This window comes from Cherax quadricarinatus, chromosome 33, assembly GCF_038502225.1.
Source record: "Cherax quadricarinatus isolate ZL_2023a chromosome 33, ASM3850222v1, whole genome shotgun sequence".
Classification (NCBI taxonomy): Eukaryota; Metazoa; Arthropoda; class Malacostraca; order Decapoda; family Parastacidae; genus Cherax; species Cherax quadricarinatus.
This window is the reverse complement of record NC_091324.1, coordinates 26,183,530-26,208,590: the sequence shown is the minus strand read 5'-3', so window position 1 is coordinate 26,208,590 and position 25,061 is coordinate 26,183,530. Positions and strand designations below refer to the sequence as shown.

General features: G+C 38.4%; 1 protein-coding gene across 1 annotated transcript in view; it reads right to left on the bottom strand.

The window, feature by feature from the left end:
- Nucleotides 1-7,932: 7,932 nt before the first annotated feature.
- Nucleotides 7,933-25,061, bottom strand: part of TfIIB (transcription factor IIB) — a 30,158-nt gene continuing 13,029 nt past the window's right edge. The window contains exons 5-7 of the mRNA XM_070090953.1: nucleotides 23,057-23,158; nucleotides 22,171-22,425; nucleotides 7,933-12,675 (exon numbers count right to left, since the gene is read on the bottom strand). Coding sequence (XP_069947054.1) covers nucleotides 12,514-12,675; nucleotides 22,171-22,425; nucleotides 23,057-23,158 — 519 coding nt within the window. The 3' untranslated portion in view covers nucleotides 7,933-12,513. The remainder of the gene's footprint in view (nucleotides 12,676-22,170; nucleotides 22,426-23,056; nucleotides 23,159-25,061) is intronic.

Genomic DNA, 25,061 nt, shown 5'->3' with positions numbered 1-25,061 from the left:
TCTGTATTCTTACAGGTACTGTCCTCCAAGACAATGCCAGCGCCAGGGGTGACAGCTCATCTGACCCACTCCCTTTACTTTCCCATGCAGCATTATGTATTTCCATAAACCAGTATGCAACCAAACTGAAAACTCATTCATGGTGAAGCAACAATCTTTTAATTTAATATTTAATTTGCATTTTTTGAAAATCCCATAGTTATACAAAGCATTTAGGGTAGACTAAATACTACTTAATACTAGTAAAGTTGTACAGCTGATGTGAGAATATTTGAATTTAAGATACACAATGTAATATGCCTCTTGCCTGCATTGAGGTACATGGGGTCCAGGTTCTAGAATACGGTATAGTGAATACCAGACAGGTCACTACATGGAGAAGACTCATGCTGGGGGTATGCTCATGGTGGACATACATGTATGCATGCATGCATACATACATACAATACTTTCATGGATTATTCATCAACAAAATCACACAGTGTTATGCAGGCTTCCTCTGTCAGATTGTGCAGCAACTGCAACACATCCAGTGTTAATCAGGGGATACCTCTGTGGACTGGTACAGAGACTACAGCGCATCTTGCGTTATGCAGGAGATCATTACAATAAAAACTAACTTCCAGACCCACAAGGTTCATGCAGTATACAGGAGATACATTACCTATCTTGGACAGCGCAGTGCCTGAAACACATCGTGTTGTATGGGGAATATCAGTTTGTGCAGTAGCTAAAGTAAGTCTAGTTTACTAGGGGAGTGGCCAATTAATGTGTACACATATATTAGTGACTTATACATTTAAAATTCCTGTTGATACATTAATAATTACATAATAGCGAATTAATGATTCAACGGAATTACTGATAGGTGCTATCACACAGCATGTGACAAGAGAATGTGGACACAATTTTTTCGTACAATAAGACTACATGTGACCAATGGTGTATTGTATCTGCTGGTGTTTATGGTGCTTACCTTGTTAATCCTCTTTGGTTCCGAGCTTGTTTGCATTATGATGATGTTACTTTTTATATAAAAATAATAAAATATTAATAAAGAATAAAAAGGCACAATACCATGTCTGGGTCAATACATAAATAACCAGCCCTCACACAGGAGAATGAAATTAATGATGCTTCAGTCTGACTTGATGAGTTAATAGTCCAAGTCAGACTGAAACGTCGTCTTAAGTTTTATGCCATGTGCGAGTTATTTGTGTGAAATACCAATAAAATTAAAAAGGACACTTAGAACATCTTTTTTGGACACATTTCACTCCTGAGAACTTGATCATTTCGAATGGTACAATTATTATTATAATCAAAACTAAGTGCTAAACCCACCAGGGTCATACAGCACTGCTCAAATGATACAAGAAAACGAGAAAGCACAGTATTGTACATAAAGTGGAAAGTATGTCAGAGGTGATGGTCAGATGGAGGTACGAGGTCACCAAATTGCCATGTCACATGAAAACCAAACAGCAGCATATAGCAATATCACGTGGTAGAGTTGCCAGTCCTTTGTGTTACAATGTTGGATGTAGGAATTATGGATGGTGATACATTGGAGCTTATTCCTGTTGGGTTCCTGGAGGGTGTTCTGGGGGTTAACATTCCCACAGCCTGGTCCATGACCAGGCTACTGTAGCTTATTTCTACATTGTTCCAGCGCATGAGATGGCCATCTTTAGACCTGCATACAACACAAGTGTTGCTGGCATTGTCTCTGTTGCAAGCACATTTGTGTTCCTGAACTCTTGGAAAGATTCTTCCCACATAGATCTTGTTCACTCCCTACATGGAATGGTGAATGTTCCTGCTTCAGTGTTTGGAGTGTCATGAGGATATTTCTTTCTAGTGAGGTCTGCTAGATGATGAGGCCATGTCAGCTAAGATGTAGTCTAGTAAGGGCCTTCATTTGTTGCTGGCCACTTCTTGTACAGGTAGAATCATGAATCTAGATTTCTTAGTAGTGGTGCAGTAAAATTTAATCTTATCCGTGCACTTGCAGTCTTGCATGAATTATAATCAAGTGAAGTACTAAACCCAAAAGGGTCATACAGCACTACCTTGTATAAAATAGGGAGAGGAGGTGTAATCATGTGCAAGTATGGGTTATGTACTGGAATTATTTTTTCTAGGAGTTTGAGACTCGAGATACAGATTTTTTTTTTTATTATCACACTGGCCGATTCCCACCAAGGCAGGGTGGCCCGAAAAAGAAAAACTTTCACCATCATTCACTCCATCACTGTCTTGCCAGAAGGGTGCTTTACACTACAGTTTTTAAACTGCAACATTAACACCCCTCCTTCAGAGTGCAGGCACTGTACTTCCCATCTCCAGGACTCAAGTCCGGCCTGCTGGTTTCCCTGAACCCCTTCATGTTACTTTGCTCACATTCCAACAGCACGTCAAGTATTAAAAACCATTTGTCTCAATTCACTCCTATCAAACACGCTCACGCATGCCTGCTGGAAGTCCAAGCCCCTCGCACACAAAACCTCCTTTACCCCCTCCCTCCAACCTTTCCTAGGCCGACCCCTACCCCGCCTTCCTTCCACTACAGACTGATACACTCTTGAAGTCATTCTGTTTCGCTCCATTCTCTCTACATGTCCGAACCACCTCAACAACCCTTCCTCAGCCCTCTGGACAACAGTTTTGGTAATCCCGCACCTCCTCCTAACTTCCAAACTACGAATTCTCTGAATTATATTCACACCACACATTGCCCTCAGACATGACATCTCCACTACCTTCAGCCTTCTCCTCGCTGCAACATTCATCACCCATGCTTCACACCCATATAAGAAAAAACCCAATGATTACACTTCTTTTGACTCGAGTAGAAATAAGAATGGGAATCTTCATTTGTAGGCTTTGTATTATTATTGTACTTCCATGGGGAAGAGCTAAATCAATAGGGGTCATACAGTACCTAGGGAAATGGAAGGCATTCAGACTCAATTCAAGAATTGGAGCACAGGCCGAATGCCTTGGATCATGAGCCCCTCACCAGCATCAAGAAACCTATCTAAAGGGTAGGCTTCCTTTAGACACTATGGGAGGTGGGGAGGAAGGGTTGTCTGTGTTAAGTGCTTGCCATAGAATATCAAGAAGTGGTAATGTGTGTTCTTTTTCCACTTTTAAGACTAAATTTCATAGTTTTTAAACATTGATCCTATTATCTCTTATGTTAAATCTTCTGGGATATACGACCAGAATGTCTTAAACGTAAGTATGTTCTGTATTAGGGAATTTAATACAGCCACTTAACGATGGAGTTCTGTTCCTAAGTTCACCACTAAACGGACAGGCTCTAAACATAAGCAACGAATAATCGCTAGGTTATGGATAAGATTTAACAAGTGCAGCAGGTGTCAAAAGATCATATGCAGGTAGACCATGGTCTACTGATCTACCCCTCAGGTACATTGGGAGAGCACCTTAAGAATGTCTAGCATCCACTTTAAGCTTCTTTATACGAGAGACCTACGTCTGGCCCTGATCAAAGACCATTTGCAGAAATGTCATCTGCTGCTTGTATTATTATAATAAAAAAGAAGCACTAAACCTACAAAGGTCATACAGCACTGCCCTGCTGCTTGTAGGAAGAGCCCACACTGTGGGGTTGCACATGGGAAATAGACTAACCCAGGAATGGATAAATTGAAGTTACCTTTTTCTGAGTGGAAAACTGGTGGCAGTTAGCAACAGCCTGCTCTGTGATGTCCAGCCACCTGAAGCTGGCAACTCCAAGAGTAGATGCCGAACAGTAGGTAGCAGGATTATTCACATACATGGTTGTCTTCGCTCCATCGGAGACAATGCCAAACACACCAGTCATGGCTATAATAAAGCAAGTGATGCGCATAACGTTGCCCTACAGTATCCCTTCCTCCAGGAGTAACTCCCACGAGTAGCACAAGCTCTCGCATTGAACAATCCACTGGACAAACTGTTGGAGAAACCAGAACAGACGATCCCACAGTCTGATTCTGGAGAAAGTGAAAAACTTCAAATCTGCACTTTGTCATATTATTCATAGTACAACTCATGAAAATGGAACAGAATCATTTATATAGTTTGGGTACCAGGGCAGCAGATAGGTTGAAATTTCACCTCCACATCTATAGCAGTTTTGCACACACCAAGGAATATTTAAAGCAATTTTTTTGTGTGTTTGGAGTAGAAGGGCAACTTCCAGTCTAGAAGTTGGATTACAAATCTCAGTCATTACAATTATAATCATAACTAAGCGCTAAACTCACAAAGGTCATACAGCGCTCCAGGGTAGGATGTGCTAACTTTGTAACATGCTTGATCAGAGACCAGCGAGAGTGAAGAATATGCCAGAGGCAGTTAGTAAAGGAGTAAGGTTTGCTAAAGGGAAGTATAATCAAAGTTGGTGTAATAAAGCTGTTGCTGACAAAAAAGTTAAGAGGGAGTCTGTGTCAAACGTGGGGCTGTCAGCGACATCAGATAAAGTAAGGGCATTAGAACAGGGGAAGTGGAAAAGAATCTTTCCTCCGTAAGCCATGCGTGTCGTATGAGGCGACTAAAATGCCAGGAGCAATGGGCTAGTAACCCCTTCTCCTGTAGATATTTACTAAAAAAGAGAAGAAGAAAAACTTTATAAAACTGGGATGCTTAAATGTGCGTGGATGTAGTGCGGATGACAAGAAACAGATGATTGCTGATGTTATGAATGAAAAGAAGTTGGATGTCCTGGCCCTAAGCGAAACAAAACTGAAGGGGGTAGGGGAGTTTCAGTGGGGGGAAATAAATGGGATTAAATCTGGAGTATCTGAGAGAGTTAGAGCAAAGGAAGGGGTAGCAGTAATGTTGAATGATCAGTTATGGAAGGAGAAAAGAGAATATGAATGTGTAAATTCAAGAATTATGTGGATTAAAGTAAAGGTTGGATGCGAGAAGTGGGTCATAATAAGCGTGTATGCACCTGGAGAAGAGAGGAATGCAGAGGAGAGAGAGAGATTTTGGGAGATGTTAAGTGAATGTATAGGAGCCTTTGAACCAAGTGAGAGAGTAATTGTGGTAGGGGACCTGAATGCTAAAGTAGGAGAAACTTTTAGAGAGGGTGTGGTAGGTAAGTTTGGGGTGCCAGGTGTAAATGATAATGGGAGCCCTTTGATTGAACTTTGTATAGAAAGGGGTTTAGTTATAGGTAATACATATTTTAAGAAAAAGAGGATAAATAAGTATACAAGATATGATGTAGGGCGAAATGACAGTAGTTTGTTGGATTATGTGTTGGTAGATAAAAGACTGTTGAGTAGACTTCAGGATGTACATGTTTATAGAGGGGCCACAGATATATCAGATCACTTTCTAGTTGTAGCTACACTGAGAGTAAAAGGTAGATGGGATACAAGGAGAATAGAAGTATCAGGGAAGAGAGAGGTGAAGGTTTATAAACTAAAAGAGGAGGCAGTTAGGGTAAGATATAAACAGCTATTGGAGGATAGATGGGCTAATGAGAGCATAGGCAATGGGGTCGAAGAGGTATGGGGTAGGTTTAAAAATGTAGTGTTAGAGAGTTCAGCAGAAGTTTGTGGTTACAGGAAAGTGGGTGCGGGAGGGAAGAGGAGCGATTGGTGGAATGATGATGTAAAGAGAGTAGTAAGGGAGAAAAAGTTAGCATATGAGAAGTTTTTACAAAGTAGAAGTAATGCAAGGAGGGAAGAGTATATGGAGAAAAAGAGAGAGGTTAAGAGAGTGGTGAAGCAATGTAAAAAGAGAGCAAATGAGAGAGTGGGTGAGATGTTATCAACAAATTTTTTTGAAAATAAGAAAAAGTTTTGGAGTGAGATTAACAAGTTAAGAAAGCCTAGAGAACAAATGGATTTGTCAGTTAAAAATAGGAGAGGAGAGTTATTAAATGGAGAGTTAGAGGTATTGGGAAGATGGAGGGAATATTTTGAGGAATTGTTAAATGTTGATGAAGATAGGGAAGCTGTGATTTCGTGTATAGGACAAGGAGGAATAACATCTTGTAGGAGTGAGGAAGAGCCAGTTGTGAGTGTGGGGGAAGTTCGTGAAGCAGTAGGTAAAATGAAAGGGGGTAAGGCAGCCGGGATTGATGGGATAAAGATAGAAATGTTAAAAGCAGGTGGGGATATAGTTTTGGAGTGGTTGGTGCAATTATTTAATAAATGTATGGAAGAGGGTAAGGTACCTAGGGATTGGCAGAGAGCATGCATAGTTCCTTTGTATAAAGGCAAAGGGGATAAAAGAGAGTGCAAAAATTATAGGGGAATAAGTCTGCTGAGTATACCTGGTAAAGTGTATGGTAGAGTTATTATTGAAAGAATTAAAAGTAAGATGGAGAATAGGATAGGAGATGAAGAAGGAGGCTTTAGGAAAGGTAGGGGGTGTGTGGACCAGGTGTTTACAGTGAAACATATAAGTGAACAGTATTTAGATAAGGCTAAAGAGGTCTTTGTGGCATTTATGGATTTGGAAAAGGCGTATGACAGGGTGGATAAGGGGGCAATGTGGCAGATGTTGCAAGTGTATGGTGTAGGAGGTAGGTTACTGAAAGCAGTGAAGAGTTTTTACGAGGATAGTGAGGCTCAAGTTAGAGTAAGTAGGAAAGAGGGAAATTTTTTCCCAGTAAAAGTAGGCCTTAGACAAGGATGTGTGATGTCACCGTGGTTGTTTAATATATTTATAGATGGGGTTGTAAGAGAAGTAAATGCGAGGGTCTTGGCAAGAGGTGTGGAGTTAAAAGATAAAGAATCACACACAAAGTGGGAGTTGTCACAGCTGCTCTTTGCTGATGACACTGTGCTCTTGGGGGATTCTGAAGAGAAGTTGCAGAGATTGGTGGATGAATTTGGTAGGGTGTGCAAAAGAAGAAAATTAAAGGTGAATACAGGAAAGAGTAAGGTTATGAGGATAACAAAAAGATTAGGTGATGAAAGATTGAATATCAGATTGGAGGGAGAGAGTATGGAGGAGGTGAATGTATTCGGATATTTGGGAGTGGACGTGTCAGCAGATGGGTCTATGAAAGATGAGGTGAATCATAGAATTGATGAGGGGAAAAGAGTGAGTGGTGCACTTAGGAGTCTGTGGAGACAAAGAACTTTGTCCTTGGAGGCAAAGAGGGGAATGTATGAGAGTATAGTTTTACCAACGCTCTTATATGGGTGTGAAGCATGGGTGATGAATGTTGCAGCGAGGAGAAGGCTGGAGGCAGTGGATATGTCATGTCTGAGAGCAATGTGTGGTGTGAATATAATGCAGAGAATTCGTAGTTTGGAAGTTAGGAGGAGGTGCGGGATTACCAAAACTGTTGTCCAGAGGGCTGAGGAAGGGTTGTTGAGGTGGTTCGGACATGTAGAGAGAATGGAGCGAAACAGAATGACTTCAAGAGTGTATCAGTCTGTAGTGGAAGGAAGGCGGGGTAGGGGTCGGCCTAGGAAAGGTTGGAGAGAGGGGGTAAAGGAGGTTTTGTGTGCGAGGGGCTTGGACTTCCAGCAGGCATGCGTGAGCGTGTTTGATAGGAGTGAATGGAGACAAATGGTTTTTAATACTTGACGTGCTGTTGGAGTGTGAGCAAAGTAACATTTATGAAGGGGTTCAGGGAAACCGGCAGGCCGGACTTGAGTCCTGGAGATGGGAAGTACAGTGCCTGCACTCTGAAGGAGGGGTGTTAATGTTGCAGTTTAAAAACTGTAGTGTAAAGCACCCTTCTGGCAAGACAGTGATGGAGTGAATGATGGTGAAAGTTTTTCTTTTTCGGGCCACCCTGCCTTGGTGGGAATCGGCCAGTGTGATAATAATAAAAAAAAAAAAAAAACAATGCTAGAGGTAAATTCTGTGTACTCGCTTGTAGACAGGAGTCTATTAGAATCTCAAAGTTAAATGATCTTGTATGGAATTTAACTGATAGCTCCAATACTTATTTTAGAGCCTTTTATTTGGATACAAAACCACATAATAAATACAGCAAAAGTGTGCCTTTCTTATTTAACAATGGGTAAATCTCTCTCTCGTCAGAAGAATGTACTATTAAAACATGACCTCATCAGAAATAAAAGTATTGTAACAAGCAATTCCACAAGCCTTTTCAAATTTAATTAGACTGTAATGTAAGAAATCAAAATAAGTACAGGAGATAAATTAATTTGGTAAAACATCAGGTTATATCTGACAAAATCTTGTTGAAAGTGTAAATATCCATTCAAGCAATATTCTAAAATATTTTGGAAAAATCTAATCTATCTACAGTACATTTTTTGCAGCCTTGTTGCCTCTGAGAACCAATGTCTCTCCTGACTGGGCTATCTTGTACATAATCTTCTGGAAAGATTTCTTTAAAAATCACAATCCTCAGAATAGTGAATGCTCCACTTAAAAAAAAGTCACTTATCCTATAACAGTTATCTTTCAGTAATGATGTTGGCACACATTACAGTGAGTCTTTCATAAAAATGGGGTACAAAGTTAAATTTTTTGTTTATAGTTTTATATAGAAAAATAAACCTTGGATTCATCATCATCCTTCTCAAATGATTTTTTTTTTGTTATACATTGGAATGAATAACTCATTTTTTAATGAACAATGAGTGATTAACTTTTATAGTAGAACAGTTTATCCTATAAATTATTTCAAATTCAGTTTAGCCTCTTAACCCTTTTGGTGTCGGTCCTGTAATATTATGGCTCTGAAGTTGGTTTCGGTCCCATAATACTGTACTACGCCAAAACTCGCGTCTTCAAATCTTGCGGGAGAAAGCTGGTAGGCCTACATGTGAGAGAATGGGTCTGCATAGTCAGTGCGAACAATATAAAAAAAATCACATAGCAAGCAGTGCATATCGAGGAAAAAAACAGCGACCGTGTTTTTGGTTTAAAATGGTGACTTTGTGGTGTATTTTTGTATAGTATTTATGTTTGTATTTTCATTTTCTTGATCTCATCTGATAGATTTAAGAATATAATACAGAAATAGAGATGGTTTACAGACTAAAAGTAGCAAGAAATTGAGCTCAAAGCAGTGGAAATGTTTGATTTTTGCTGATGTTCAAGAGTAAACAAACCACATCACGCATCCAATGGATGTAAACTGATGGGTCTAATATGCATTCAGGAATGCGTGATATTATTTATACAATTATGCAGTAGTCTGAATAACAGTAAATCTTCTAAATTTTGTGTGAAGTCAAAATGAAAACCAAGTGTAATATAAGAGGGGCCTGGAGACGTAACTAATGAACAGAGAAAAAATGTTATTTAAGTGCCAGGAATGTCTACATTATTTATTCTGGACACTCTGCAAGAGCGTAATTCTCCAAATTTTCCATCAAATTTCGTGCTTTTCATTTCATTACGTTTGGAAAAAGATTCTCTATCATTTCATAAGAATTTCTGGGGGGGTGGGGTAGGGGGATTTGACCCTGTGAGCAGGGGTCATGACACTCAAAGGGTTAAAACCTGTTAATTTCAAAATGTACAAGAGCAAACAGAAATTGTTCTAGCAGTGATCTAAAATGAGGTCAACATGTTTTACCAATGATCTAAGCACAAAATGACTTTGATGTTTAGCACTAGCTTTAAAGATTATAATAATAATAATACTGTAATACCAATGACATGAAACTGAGTACTGAACACCAGTCTACTAGAAAAATATTCATATACTGTACAAGATTTTCTCAGCACATAATACCAAGGCATGAGTTACCTTGAGAAGGTTTCAAGGATCACTGTCCACATAGGCTTGGTCCCCTTATAGTGGCATGCGCTAAAATTCTGCTATGATATGCATATTTATAATACAGGCCCACATCCCTTTATCTGAAACCCTTGGGGCAGTACTGTTTCTCATTTCAGACTTTTTCAAATTTCAGAATGATTCTCAACGCCGCCACGTGGCGGCGTTGACCGACGTTCCACACTCCACGAAAAAACTTCGGTTTTCGGAACTTTCCGAATTTCAGAATTTCGGATCAAGGGATGTGGACCTGTATAGGTATAAATAAGCTATTTATCTTGAGCATGAAAATTAATATTTCTAAACAGATTATACAGGCTTGATAAGCATGTTCCTCAACTCATCTGTACCCAAAATATGAAAGATTTCCATATGTAGACTTATCTAAACAAACCCCTTCAAAGAAGGGCATAAACTATTCATTTTATGCAAATATGAAGTGCCAGAGCATCTTTAAATAACAAATGAAACTAAAGAGAAATCACTAATATTTTTAAAGCTAAGTGGTGTCAGCTATGTTCACTACAAAGTCCAGGTAACACATCAACAGAATTCTGAAGTTATGATGCTACCCTACAAACAAAATTAGAAATGTTAACTCTGAAAAAGAAACCCTAATTTAGTTAGGGCATGTGCCAAACCATGTGAAAAGGAATTTCAAACTTTTTTATGGGGAAAAAAAAAAAAAAATTCTAACATCAAAGTTAGAAATTCACCAAGAGAATGAATAGAAGTAACATTAGTAAAATATGGCTAATTTTTAATATTAAAATGGCAAGCTGAAGGTAACAGTCCAAGAAGTTTTACCAGATTGTGGTGAAGGATGACATACAGGTATAACCATCTTACACTGAGTATAAATATAAACCAAAAAATAAAACTATATTTTTAGTATTGTCATACTAACAATGAATTCCACTGAAGGCACCCTTGCATATGCATCTAGCTATATATAAAGAAGTAAAAATATCCCTTTTCTTTTAATCTAGCATTTTTCCTTTAAATAGAATGGCAATATTTTTAGACATTTGATTTTTTTCACTTTTAACAATTTCACATTCATTAAATTTAATACTATTTCTGATGAAAAGATTTGCAATAATACCTTATGCAGTATACTTTTCAGTAAGTTCAAAGATTTGATGCATGCCTTTTTAATTAACAACTCTCCAAGAAAGTATCATACTGATGATTACTGGTTTAAAATCTGTCAGCTACTGCAAATATACTGTAAATATAAATTGAAAAAGATGAAAATTCTCTAGTTCAGTGACAAATCATATACAAGATATAAAACCAAATTCTTATGTAGATCACTAAGATATGAGATTAATGAGGTCAAATACAATTTATCTTTTTCAATGTAGCACCACAACACTGGACTCCATAGATGATGCATAATCCATAATGAGATCCAAATACGTACAAGAAGAAATGCAGAAAAATATTGCATTGTAAAGCTTATGCACTCATCTTGAATCTAGCTTAAAATTATCAAAGAAACATGTAAAAATTTATTACTTCTGGTGAGTATTAGCAATAATATTATAAATTTAAATTTGCCCTAGAAAATATTTCCATAATTAAGGAAATGGGAAGGGGTCGGGGTGAAATTAGCAACTTGGGAAATGATAGTCAGAATTGTTTTATTTTTTATTCAAAGCTCACAAGGGCATGAGGATTGTATTCTAAAAGTTCCCTGCAATACCAAATACCAAAAGGTGTTTTAGGTGATTATACAGGATCAAGCAAAGCCTAAATTGCAAAGGCAAAAGTAAGGCATTACATTATCTTCCAGAAATTCTGTTTTTTTCTTTTGTTTTCATTTTCTTAAAAAATAAATAACTTCCTACTTTTGCCTTTGCAATATAACAACTGGGCTTTACATGATCCTGTACAGTCACCTAAAACACTTTCAGTATTTGTAATTTTGCATGAAAGTGTCATAAGTGTTACCATAATGGAACTTCTAGAATATAACCCTCATGCCCTTCTGAACTTTCAATAAAAAATCAAGCAATTTTGACTATCATTACCCAGGATGCTAGTTTCACTCCCCCCTTAACCTTAAATACTGGAAATACTATAAAAAAAAAAGGACCCATTTTTTTCTTTATTTTATCTCTGATAGCTTCAGCCATGCTCAAGATAATTTTGAGATGTTTATTTAGAAGACAAGAATTATTTTACAACCATTTTGTACAATAACATGGGTCACATTTTCCATTCTAGATGAATGTTGAAAATTATCCAAAATATATTTATGTTTATCCTCCATGAATAAAAGTAGAAAACTGAGGAGGTAATTATAATAATGATTCCAACATTTTATAAATATTACTGTAATATTTTATACATATACTGTACTAATACTGATATAAGCCAATTTTTCTAGTCACATAAAAAAAAAATAGGAAACTGAATGACTTGCTTTAAGCAAGATCTTTGGGATAGTAATTCAGTAGTGCTCATTTGCATTATTAAATAAAGAGAACTTATCTAGTGAAAAGATTCCTCATATTCTTGAAACCTCCTACCTGTTATTCAGAACTGATGCAAAAAATGCTATGGCAGATGAAACAATTAGTAGAAGTAGTCTTCACAAATACTTCCACAAAACTGAACTAACTCTATCATAAAAATAAAATAAAACTCCACAAAAATAACCCACAATAAAAAGGTGGAAAATACTGTATCCACCAGATATTATATACACATTAGTAATATAACATTTTAATATATCCTTGAAACAATGTCTAAGAATCCTATAATTGTGGCAATAACTCAATAGGAGTAGAAAATTTGAAATCTTCTGGGAAAAGCTCTTTTGCATGAGGGTACATAAGCTTGTAGGACTGTCTTATTGTTACATCTGCAACACCTGCAATGTCACCAATTTCCTTCTGAGTTCTCTTGTCATCAGATGCCTGCCAAATACAAAAATATGATTAACACTGGATCATCCCCCCCTTTTTTTTTTACAGAACTATTTTATTTATTTATGTCCTGTCTAAGAGCAATGTGTGGTGTAAATATTATGCAGAAAATTCGGAGTGTGGAATTTAAAAGGTGTGGAGTTAATAAAAGTATTAGCCAGAGAACTGAAGAGCGGTTGTTGAGGTGATTTGGTCATTTAGAGAGAATGGATCAAAGTAGAATGACATGGAGAGCGTATAAATCTGTAGGGTAAGGAAGGCGGGGTAGAGGTCGTCCTCGAAAAGGTTGGAGGAAGGGGGTAAAGGAGGTTTTGTGGGTGAGGGGCTTAGACTTCCAGCAGGCGTGCGTGAGCGTGTTAGATTGGAGTGAATGGAGATGAATGGTATTTGGGACCTGACAAGCTGTTGGAGTGTGAGCAGGGTAATATTTAGTGAAGGTATTCAGGAAAACCGGTTAGTTTTATATAACAGGGAAGTACAGTGGACCTCCGCCTTACGATATTATTTTATCCCAGAAGTCTGTTCAGGTGCCGTTACCGACCGAATTTGTTCCCATAAGGAATATTGTGAATTAAGATTAGTCCGTTTCAGACCCCCAAAAATACATGTACCAAAGCACTGACAAAACTACACTTACATAATTGGTCGAGTTTGGAGATGATCGTAAGGCGGGGGTCCACTGTACAGTGCCTGCACTTTAAAGGAGGGGTTTGGGATATTGGCAGTTTGGAGGGATGTGCTGTGTATTTTTATACGTATATGCTTCTAAACTGCTGTATTCTGAGCACCTCTGCAAAAACAGTGATTATGTTTGCATGAGGTGAAAGTGTTGAATGATGATGAAAGTATTTTCTTTTTGGGTCACCCTGCCTCAGTGGGAGATGGCCGACTTGTTGAAGAAGAAGAAGGAAGAAGAAGAAGGAAGAAGAAGAAGGAAGAAGAAGAAGGAAGAAGAAGAAGGAAGAAGAAGAAGGAAGAAGAAGAAGGAAGAAGAAGAAGGAAGAAGAAGAAGGAAGAAGAAGAAGGGAGAAGAAGAAGGAAGAAGAAGAAGGAAGAAGAAGAAGGGAGAAGAAGAAGGAAGAAGAAGAAGGAAGAAGAAGAAGGAAGAAGAAGAAGGAAGAAGAAGAAGAAGGAAGAAGAAGGAAGAAGAAGAAGAAGGAAGAAGAAGAAGAAGGAAGAAGAAGAAGAAGGAAGAAGAAGAAGAAGGAAGAAGAAGAAGAAGGAAGAAGAAGAAGAAGGAAGAAGAAGAAGGAAGAAGAAGAAGAAGGAAGAAGAAGAAGAAGGAAGAAGAAGAAGAAGGAAGAAGAAGAAGAAGGAAGAAGAAGAAGAAGGAAGAAGAAGAAGAAGGAAGAAGAAGAAGAAGGAAGAAGAAGAAGAAGAAGGAAGAAGAAGAAGAAGGAAGAAGAAGAAGAAGGAAGAAGAAGAAGGAAGAAGCAGAAGAAGGAAGAAGCAGAAGAAGGAAGAAGCAGAAGAAGGAAGAAGAAGAAGAAGAAGAAGAAGGAAGAAGAAGAAGGAAGAAGAAGAAGAAGGAAGAAGAAGAAGAAGGAAGAAGAAGAAGAAGGAAGAAGAAGAAGAAGGAAGAAGAAGAAGAAGAAGAAGAAGGAAGAAGAAGAAGAAGGAAGAAGAAGAAGAAGGAAGAAGAAGAAGAAGGAAGAAGAAGAAGAAGAAGAAGGAAGAAGAAGAAGGAAGAAGAAAAAAAAAAACTATTTTATTTGCAACATGTCAGCTGTTTCTCACTGAGGCAGTGTGACCCAGAAAAGAAACACTTTCACCATCATTCACACATAATTACTGTCTTTGAAGAGATGCTCAGATATGACAGTTTAGATGTCACTCACAACAGCCAATATCCCAAACCCCTCCTTTGAAGTGCAGGCATTGTACTTCCCACCTCGAGGACTCAAGTCTGGCTAACCGGTTTCCCTGAATCTCTTCACAAAATATTACCCTGCTCAAACTCCAACAGTCTGTCAGGTTCCAAAAACCATTCGTTTCCATTCACTCTCATCTAACATCACATGTTTGCTGCATGTCCAAGCCCCTTGCACACAAAACCCTTTTACCCCTTCCCTCCATCCTTTCCTAGGATGACCTCTACCCCTCTTCCCCTCCACTACAGATTTATACACCCTCCAAGTCATCCTATTTTGCTCCATCCTCTCTAAATTACCAAACCACCTCAACAACCCCTCTTCAGCCCTCTGAATAATACTTAATTTCCACACTACAAATTCTCTGCATAATATTTACACCACACATGGTTCTTAGAAAAACTTTATAAAGCTGGGATGCTTGAATGTGCATGGATGTAGTGCAGATGACAAGAAACAGATGATTGCTGATGTTATGAATGAAAAGAAGTTGGATGTCCTGGCCCTAAGCGAAACAAAGCTGAAGGGGTTAGGGGAGTTTCGGTGGGGGGAAATAAATGGGATTAAATCTGGAGTATCTGAGAGAGTTAGAGCTAAGGAAGGGGTAACAATAATGTTGAAGGATCAGTTATGGAAGCAGAAAAGAGAATATGAATGTGTAAATTCAAGGATTATGTGGATTAAAGTAAAGGTTGGATGCAAAAAGTGGGTCATAATAAGTGTGTATGCACCTGGAGAAGAGAGGAATGTAGAGGAGAGAAAGATTTTGGGAGATGTTAAGTGAATGTATAGGAACCTTTGAACCAAGTGAGAGTAATTGTGGTAGGGGGCCTGAATGCTAAAGTAGGAGAAACTTTTAGAGAGGGTGTGGTAGGTAAGTTTGGGGTGCCAGGTGTAAATGATAATGGGAGCCCTTTGATTGAACTTTGTATAGAAAGGGGTTTAGTTATAGGTAATACATATTTAAAGAAAAAGAGGATAAATAAGTATACAAGATATGATGTAGGGCGAAATGACAGTAGTTTGTTGGATTATGTATTGGTAGATAAAAGACTGTTGAGTAGACTTCAGGATGTACATGTTTATAGAGGGGCCACAGATATATCAGATAACTTTTTAGTTGTAGCTACACTGAGAGTAAAATGTAGATGGGATACAAGGAGAATAGAAGCATCAGGGAAGAGAGAGGTGAAAGTTTATAAACTAAAAGAGGAGGCAGTTAGGGTAAGATATAAACAGCTATTGGAGGATAGATGGGCTAATGAGAGCATAGGCAATGGGGTAGATTTAAAAATGTAGCGTTAGAGTGTTCAGCAGAAGTTTGTGGTTACAGGAAAGTGGATGCGTGAGGGAAGAGGAGCGATTGGTGGAATGATGATGTAAGGAGAGTAGTAAGGGAGAAAAAGTTAGCACATGAGAAGTTTTTATAAAATAGAAGTGATGCAAGGAGGAAAGAGTATATGGAGAAAAAGAGAGAGTGTCTCAATCTTCAACTTGTCGGTTTTTCAAACCATTCATCACAACTGTCAGACACTGCAGCAGCATGGGATCTTGTTACAGAGAATTCTCCAATCTCTTCTGAAAGCTACCCAAGGTCCTAGCCTCGATCACCCTACTGGTAAGTGTGATGTTAAATAAGAACTTAAGTAGGAACACAAACAGGCCTGCTGGCCCATACTAGGCCAGTCCTTCACAAATCCAACCCACTAACAGAACAAATGCTACCCAAGCAATAAACTCAGGTGCACATCCGACTCAAATCCAACCCCTTTCACTCGTGTATTTATCCAACCTAAATTTGAAACTACCCAAGCCATAGCTTTTAGAATATTGGAAAGGAGGAACACTGCAATAAGCCTGTTGGCCCATACTAGGCCGGTCCTTCACAAATCCAACACACTAACAGAACAAATGCTACGTAAGAACATAAGAATGTAGGAACACTGCAGAAGGCCTACTGGCCCATATGAAGCAGGTCCTTTTCAAAACGACCTCTACCTAAAGCTACCCAAGAAATAACTCCCGTACCCCATGACACCAATCAAACCCAGCCCCTCCCAAGCAATAAGCTCAGGTGCAAGTCCGACTCAAATCCAACCCCTCTCACTCGTGTATTTATCCAACCTAAATTTGAAACTACCCAATGTACTATAAGTACTAGGGTTATGGGCATTCCCGAGCTTCAGAACCTTGCATTTATCTACATTGAACTGCATCTGCCACTTTTCTGACCAAGAATAGAGTTTGTTTAAATCCTCCTGAAGTTCTATAACATCTACGTTTGAATCAATTATCCTACCTATCTTTGTGTCATCAGCGAATTTGCTCATATCACTAGTAATTCCTTCATCAAGATCATTGATATATACTGTATTATAAACAATAATGGGCCCAAGACTGATCCCTGTGGAACGCCACTTGTTACAGATCCCCGCTCGGATTTAACCCCATTTATGGACACACTCTGCTTCCTGTCTGTGAGTCGTGGATCGAGTCATGGCTCACAGACAGGAAGCAGAGTGTGTCCATAAATGGGGTTAAATCCGAGTGGGGATCTGTAACAAGTGGCGTTCCACAGGGATCAGTCTTGGGCCCGTTGTTGTTTATAATATATATCAATGATCTTGATGAAGGAATTACTAGTGATATGAGCAAATTCGCCGATGACACAAAGATAGGTAGGATAATTGATTCAAACGTAGATGTTATGGAACTTCAGGAGGATTTAAACAAACTCTATTCTTGGTCAGAAAAGTGGCAGATGCAGTTCAATGTAGATAAATGCAAGGTTCTGAAGCTCGGGAATGCCCATAACCCTAGTACTTATAAGTTAAATGATGTAAAGTAAAAGGACACAAGTGCAACTAATGTGACATTTTATTGTGGCAACGTTTCGCTCTCCAGGAGCTTTATCAAGCCATTGGCTTGATAAAGCTCCTGGAGAGCAAAACGTTGCCACAATAAAATGTCACATTAGTTGCACTTGTGTCCTTTTACTTTACATATTGTTGGTAATTCTACCAACTTTATTACAAGTTAAATGATGTAGAACTTAGCCATACAGATTGCGAAAAGGACTTGGGGGTTATGGTGAGCAGCAACCTTAAACCAAGACAGCAATGCCTAAGCATACATAATAAGGCAAATAGATTACTGGGATTTATATCAAGAAGTGTAAGCAACAGAAGTCCAGAGGTCATACGGCAGCTTCATACATCATTAGTAAGGCCTCACCTAGATTATGCAGCTCAATTCTGGTCTCCATATTACAGAATGGACATAAATTCGTTAGAAAACATTCAGCGTAGGATGACTAAATTAATACATAGCATTAGAAATCTTCCTTATGAAGAAAGATTGAAGACTCTTAAGTTACATTCACTTGTTAGATGAAGAATGAGGGGAGACCTGATCGACCTGTACTTTGAGTGCTGACCTATACTTAACTCTGTGAAGAAGTGTCTTGTTTGCTCCCGTGGACTGAACCAAGATGCCCTCCATCGAACAACTTTACCAGCAACTTAAGGAAGAATTGAGGGCAGCGAAGATGGAGATACGGCGATTGACCGAGGAAAACAAGAGGATTCGTAGTAGTCCTCCTGTTTCGAGTCCTCAGGTCAAGAAGGGATCGTGGTCAGTGGCTGGACAGCAGGGGACGACGAAGTTGACGATCAAGAAGACGAATGGAAAGCCAGAAACGATGAAGAAGAAAGAGACTGCTGTGGAAACTCCCGTGGAAACCTCCAACGCATTCTCGGTGCTACCCGACGAATGTGAGTCTACTACTGGGATCGTCACGACAAACGACAACAAGGAAGTTAAGAATATTGTTGTTGTTGGGGATAGCCAGGTTAGATACATGGATAGGGCATTCTGCTTGAAGGACAGGAGTAGGAGACAAAGGGTATGCTTTCCTGGGGCTGGGATGGAGGACATTGTTAGCCGGCTTGACAACATCATGAACGGTAATGGGATCAATCCTATTATTTGCCTCAGTGCTTCACACCCATATAAGAGTGTTGGTACTACTATACTTTCATACATTCCCTTCTTTGCCTCCATAGATAACGTTTTTTGACTCCACATATACCTCAATGCACCACTCACCTTTTTTCCCTCATCAATTCTATGATTAATCTCATCCTTCATAAATCCATCCGCCGACACGTCAACTCCCAAGTATCTGAAAACATTCACTTCTTCCATACTCCTCCTCCCCAATTTGATATCCAATTTTTCTTTATCTAAATCATTTGACACTCTCATCACCTTACTCTTTTCTATGTTCACTTTCAACTTTCTACCTTTACACACATTCTCAAACTCATCCACTAACCTTTGCAATTTTTCTTTAGAATCTTCCATAAGCACAGTATCATCAGCAAAAGGTAACTGTGTCAATTCCCATTTTCAATTTGATTCCCCATAATTTAATCCCACCCCTCTCCCGAACACCCTAGCATTTACTTCTTTTAGAACCCCATCTATAAATATATTAAACAATCATTGTGACATTACACATCCCTGTCTAAGACCTACTTTTACCGGGAAGTATTCTCCCTCTCTTCTACACACCCTAACCTGAGCCTCACTATCCTCATAAAAGCTCTTTACAGCATTTAGTAACTTACCACCTATTCCATATACAGTGGACCCCCGCATAACAATCTCCTCCGAATGCGACCAATTATGTAAGTGTATTTATGTAAGTGCGTTTGTACGTGTATGTTTGGTGGTCTGAAATGGACTAATCTACTTCACAATATTCCTTATGGGAACAAATTCGGTCAGTACTGGCACCTGAACATACTTCTGAAGTGAAAAAATATCGTTAACCGGGGGTCCACTGTACTTGCAACATCTGCCACATTGCTCCTCTATCCACTCTATCATATGCCTTTTCTAAATCCATAAATGCAATAAAAACTTCCCTACCTTTATCTAAATACTGTTCACATATATGCTTCAATGTAAACACTTGATCTACACATCCCCTACCCACTCTGAAGCCTCCCTGCTCATCCGCAATCCTACATTCTGTCTTACCTCTAATTCTTTCAATTATAACCCTACCGTATACTTTTCCTGGTATACTCGGTAAACTTATTCCTCTATAATTTTTACAATCTCTTTTGTCCCCTTTCTTTATATAAAGGGACTATACATGCTCTCCGCCAATCCCTAGGTACCTTCCCCTCTTTCATACATTTATTAAACAAAAGTACCAACCACTCCAACACTATATCCCCCCCTGCTTTTAACATTTCTGTCATGATCCCATCAGTTCCAGCTGCTTTACCCCCTTTCATTCTACGTAATGCCTCACGTACCTCCACCACACTTACATTCTGCTCTTCTTCACTCCTAAAAGATGGTATACCTCCCTGGTCAGTGCATGAAATTACCGCCTCCCTTTCTTCCTCAACATTTAAAAGTTCCTCAAAATATTCTCGCCATCTACCTAATACCTCCCTCTCCCCATCTACTAACTTGCCTACTCTGTTTATAACTGACAAATCCATACTTTCCCTAGGCTTTCTTAACTTGTTTAACTCACTCCAAAATTTTTTCTTATTTTCATTAAAATTTCTTGACAGTGCCTCTCCCACTCTTTCATCTGCTCTCCTTTTGCACTCTCTCACCACTCTCTTCACCTTTCTTTTACTCTCCATATACTCTGCTCTTCTTAAAACACTTCTGCTTTGTAAAAACCTCTCGTAAGCTACCTTTTTCTCTTTTATCACACCCTTTACTTCATCATTCCACCAATCACTCCTCTTTCCTCCTGCCCCCACTCTCCTATAACCACAAACTTCTGCCCCACATTCTAATACTGCATTTTTAAAACTATTCCAACCCTCTTCAACCCCCCACTACTCATCTTTGCACTAGCCCACCTTTCTGCCAATAGTCGCTTATATCTCGCCCGAACTTCCTCCTCCCTTAGTTTATACACTTTCACCTCCCTCTTACTTGTTGTTGCCACCTTCCTATTTTCCCATCTACCTCTTACTCTAACTGTAGCTACAACTAAATAATGATCCGATATATCAGTTGCCCCTCTATAACATGTACATCCTGGAGCCTACCCATCAACCTTTTATCCACTAATACATAATCTAACAAACTACTTTCATTACGTGCTACATCATACCTTGTATATTTATTTATCCTCTTTTTCATAAAATATGTATTACTTATTACCAAATTTCTTTCTACACATAGCTCAATTAAAGGCTTCCCATTTACATTTACCCCTGGCACCCCAAATTTACCTACTACTCCCTCCATAACATTTTTACCCACTTTAGCATTGAAATCCCCAACCACCATTACTCTCACACTTTGATTCAAAACTCCCCACGCATTCACTCAACATTTCCCAGAATCTCTCTCTCCTCTACACTTCTCTCTTCTCCAGGTGCATACATGCTTACTATAACCCACTTTTCACATCCAATCTTTATTTTACTCCACATAATCCTTGAATTTATACATTTGTAGTCCCTCTTTTCCTGCCATAGCTTATCCTTCAACATTATTGCTACTACTCCTTTAGCTCTAACTCTATTTGAAACCCCTGACCTAATCCCATTTATTCCTCTCCATTGAAACTCTCCCACCCCCTTCAGCTTTGTTTCACTTAAAGCCAGGACATCCAGTTTCTTCTCATTCATAACATCCACAATCATCTCTTTCTTATCATTTGCACAACATCCACGCACATTCAGACTTCCCACTTTGACAATTTTCTTCTTATTCTTTTTAGTAATCTTTACAGGAAAAGGGGTTACTAGCCCATTGTTCCCGGCATTTAGTTGACTTTTACAACACGCATGGCTTACGGAGGAAAGATTCTTATTCCACTTCCCCATGGATATCAAAGGAAAAGTAATAAGACCAAGAACTATTAAGATAAAATCAAAGAAAACTCAGATGAGTGTGTATAAATAAACGTGTACATGTATGTGTAGTGTGACCTAAGTGTAAGTAGAAGTAGCAAGACATGCCTGTAATCTTGCATATTTATGAGACAGACAAAAGACACCAGCAATCCTACCATCATGTAAAACAATTACAGGCTTTCGTTTTACACTCACTTGGCAGGACGGTAGTACCTCCCTGGGTGGTTGCTGTCTACCAACCTAAATACTTTCACTAAATATTACCCTGCTCACACTCCAACAAGCTTGTCAGGTCCCAAATACCATTCATCTCCATTCACTCCTATCTAACACGCACACACATGCTTGCTGGAAGCCCAAGCCCCTCGCCCACAAAACTTCCTTTACCCCGTCCCTCCAACCTTTCCGAGGACAACCCCTATCCTGCCTTCCTTCCCCTACAGATTTATACGCTCTCCATGTCATTCTACTTTGATCCATTGTCTCTAAATGACCAAACCACCTCAACAACCCCTCTTCAGCCCTCTGACTAGTACTCTTATTAACTCCTTTCTTATTAACTCATTTTCTCAAGGTTATATAATTAAATCTTAGTAACTTTTTGAAAACATTTTTGAAAATAATTTGAGCCATCTCTTGTAGAGCAAACTTTTGTTATATGGGTAAATCATGACACAAAGATTTATTTTTTGGCATATGTCAATACATACTTGTGAGGCCATATATATTGCAGCAGCTGCAACAGAAATAGGTGATCTTCCTGGAACAATATCAAGATCAACAGCCTTTCTTGCAATGTGAGTTGCTGCCTTTTGTGCAGAGGTGGGTAGCCCAAGATTTGAGCAGAATCTTGACATAAAGTCCCCTGTGGTAATAAGATCCACTTGTGTTTCTAAAGCTTTCAAGATGAGTTTGAAGCACCGGCCTATTTCTTTCTTGCTGATCTTACTTACAGCACAAATCTCCTAAAATTTAAGAGAATGGTTAACTGGTAGATCATTTTATTATAATTGTATTGAAAAACATACAATTAAAATTTATTTACCACTGGTTCATGCTACTGAAATTTATGAGTTAACCCATTCTTGGCTTCAGAGAGCGAGAGAACAGCAGATTAAATGAGACTGGTAAATGTATTTTTCACACATAGCTCTACTTGGTAAGCAATAGGAATTGGTATTCTCATGCAATACAAATTATCACACGAGTTCTTTGAACCCAAACACTTTACAATATGTCATCATTAGCTACAAGGCAGTGCTTTACACACATCATCCTTTCTATTAGACTTTATCCCCTTTGTTTTGTAGAAAAGGATCTATTCGTACTCAAATACTGTCTCAATATCCTTACTTTAATTCTACATTCTTAAAATTTATAAAAAGTAATATACTTTATGCACATTTAACCAACTTTGAGTTATTCTACTGCTGAAGCTTTGCCCAAGGTTAGACTTCATTGCTGAATGCCTGGTCAACTAGGCTGTTGCTGCCAGTGGCCTGTAGGCCTACATATCTTTTACTGAACAAAAATAAGAAGAATTACTGTAGATGATAAAAAAAAGTCATTTGCAGTACAAATTATACAAACATTTACCTTAAAGGTCCTTGGAACACCCTCCTGTCGACAAGCAATATACAGAGATGCAGAAGCAATGGCATCATTACTACGGCCCTTAAGGTTTTTTCCATCGTGAACCTGTGGGACACAATTTTTTTTTAAGTATCTGTAACTGGATACATTAACAATAGTTTGTACATAATTGGTTGCTTCATATTTTTTAACACATGGGTCATTTCCCATTAAGGAACAGTAAAAAACATGCACCATCACTCATTCCCTTGTTCTTTCCAGAAGTGCACATACATTACAATTTAAATGAAGAATTGCCCATAGTAAGAACAAACTCAACATCTTAATTATGATAAAATATGCCTTAAAACAATACAATACTTATGCAGAACCTGTACAGAATAAAAGCTTAAGGAGAGTGAAAAATAAAAACATCATTTTACTTTTCACTTGCATAACTGGGCACTGTGCACTGTTTACAAAAGTTTAGATGCCAAGTTTAACCTTGCTATTCAAAGCCTAAATTTTTATGGGCACATTAGAAGTGATTATCAACATCAAAATGTCAAATAAAAAATTATTATCTATTGTCAAAATGTCAAATTAGATGTGATTATATAATTTTCACTTAAATACATAAAGGGCTTACCAGAAAATCAGAAAAAATATATATGCAGAATCCTTTCTGCCTAAGACCACCTAAAACATTGTTGGGGCTTCAAGAATGTGTTTAGTGAATTTGGCATAGATGTGTTTGTTACTGTACTGCTGTAGGAGGCTCAGTTTTTATTTACTACAGCATTGAAAAAAAACAAAGACCCCACCAATGAAAATAAATTAAATACATGGTTATTCAGATACTACACTACCCAGTTTTAAAAAGCTTCAGTATATAAATACATTAGGTTCCCCACTCACAACGTTAATGCATTCCTGAATGTTTTTCTTTTCTTCGTAAAGGCAAATGTTTGAAAGTTGGAACCTATTTTCCCAAATACGGGACACCTAAGTTATGTCTACGTCAATTCATCTTTAACAATCAAATTAGAAAACAATAAACAGTATTCAGGAGCATCCTTTTCACCTCCCCCTTCTTACCTCTCCCCCCCCCCCCCATCTTTTCCATTGTAAGTGAAAACACTTTACACTCGTTATCCACCCCCCTACTGTATTCCAATCCCACACAATACAGCCTCTCCTCACTTAGCAATGTACGTACTCGTTTACCGACAACTCAGAGTTCCAACAGGCTCTCTGGCCAGTATGCAAACCTAAATAATGTATATTAGAGCTGATTTCCTCTATTCTGTTTATTACAATATACAGTACACTACTGTATAAACATTTAATAATATACTAAAAATGTTATAAATGGTGCAAAGGTGACATTAAAACAATATCAAAGATGGAGAAACTGTATTTTGCTGAAAAATAATAAATATATTTTAGCTATAATCAAAATCAAAATTAATGAATCTACAGCAATTTTCATCTAACAAACAAACATGAACTCTCCACATACTTATAAAAGAACCTAGGTAAAATGTGAATTAATCTGGTAAATAAAATAGCCTATAATTTTTTTACTGAAAATAAATCTGTAGTAGAGGGAAGGTAGGGTAGGGGTCACCCTAGAAAAAGTTGGAGGGTCTTGTGTGCAAGAGGCTTGGACATCTAGCAGGCATGTGTGAGCATATTAGATAGGAATGGAGGTAAATGGCTTTTGGGACTTGACAAGCTGTTGGAATGTGAGCAAGGTAACATTTTGTGAAGGGATTCAGGAAAACTGGCCAGTAAACCTGAGTCTGGGAGGTGTGAAGTACCAGTGTTTGCACTCTGAGGTAAGGGTGGGGATAGCTGCAGCTTGGAGGGACATCTGAACTGTAATGCTGGCACACCTCTAGCAAGACTGTGATAAGTGAGTGATGGTGAAAATGTTTCTTATTTTTTGGGGGGTAACCCTACCTTGGTGGGAAATGGCTGGAGAGTTAATTTTTTTTTTTTAATATATGCAATGATTGTAAATGCA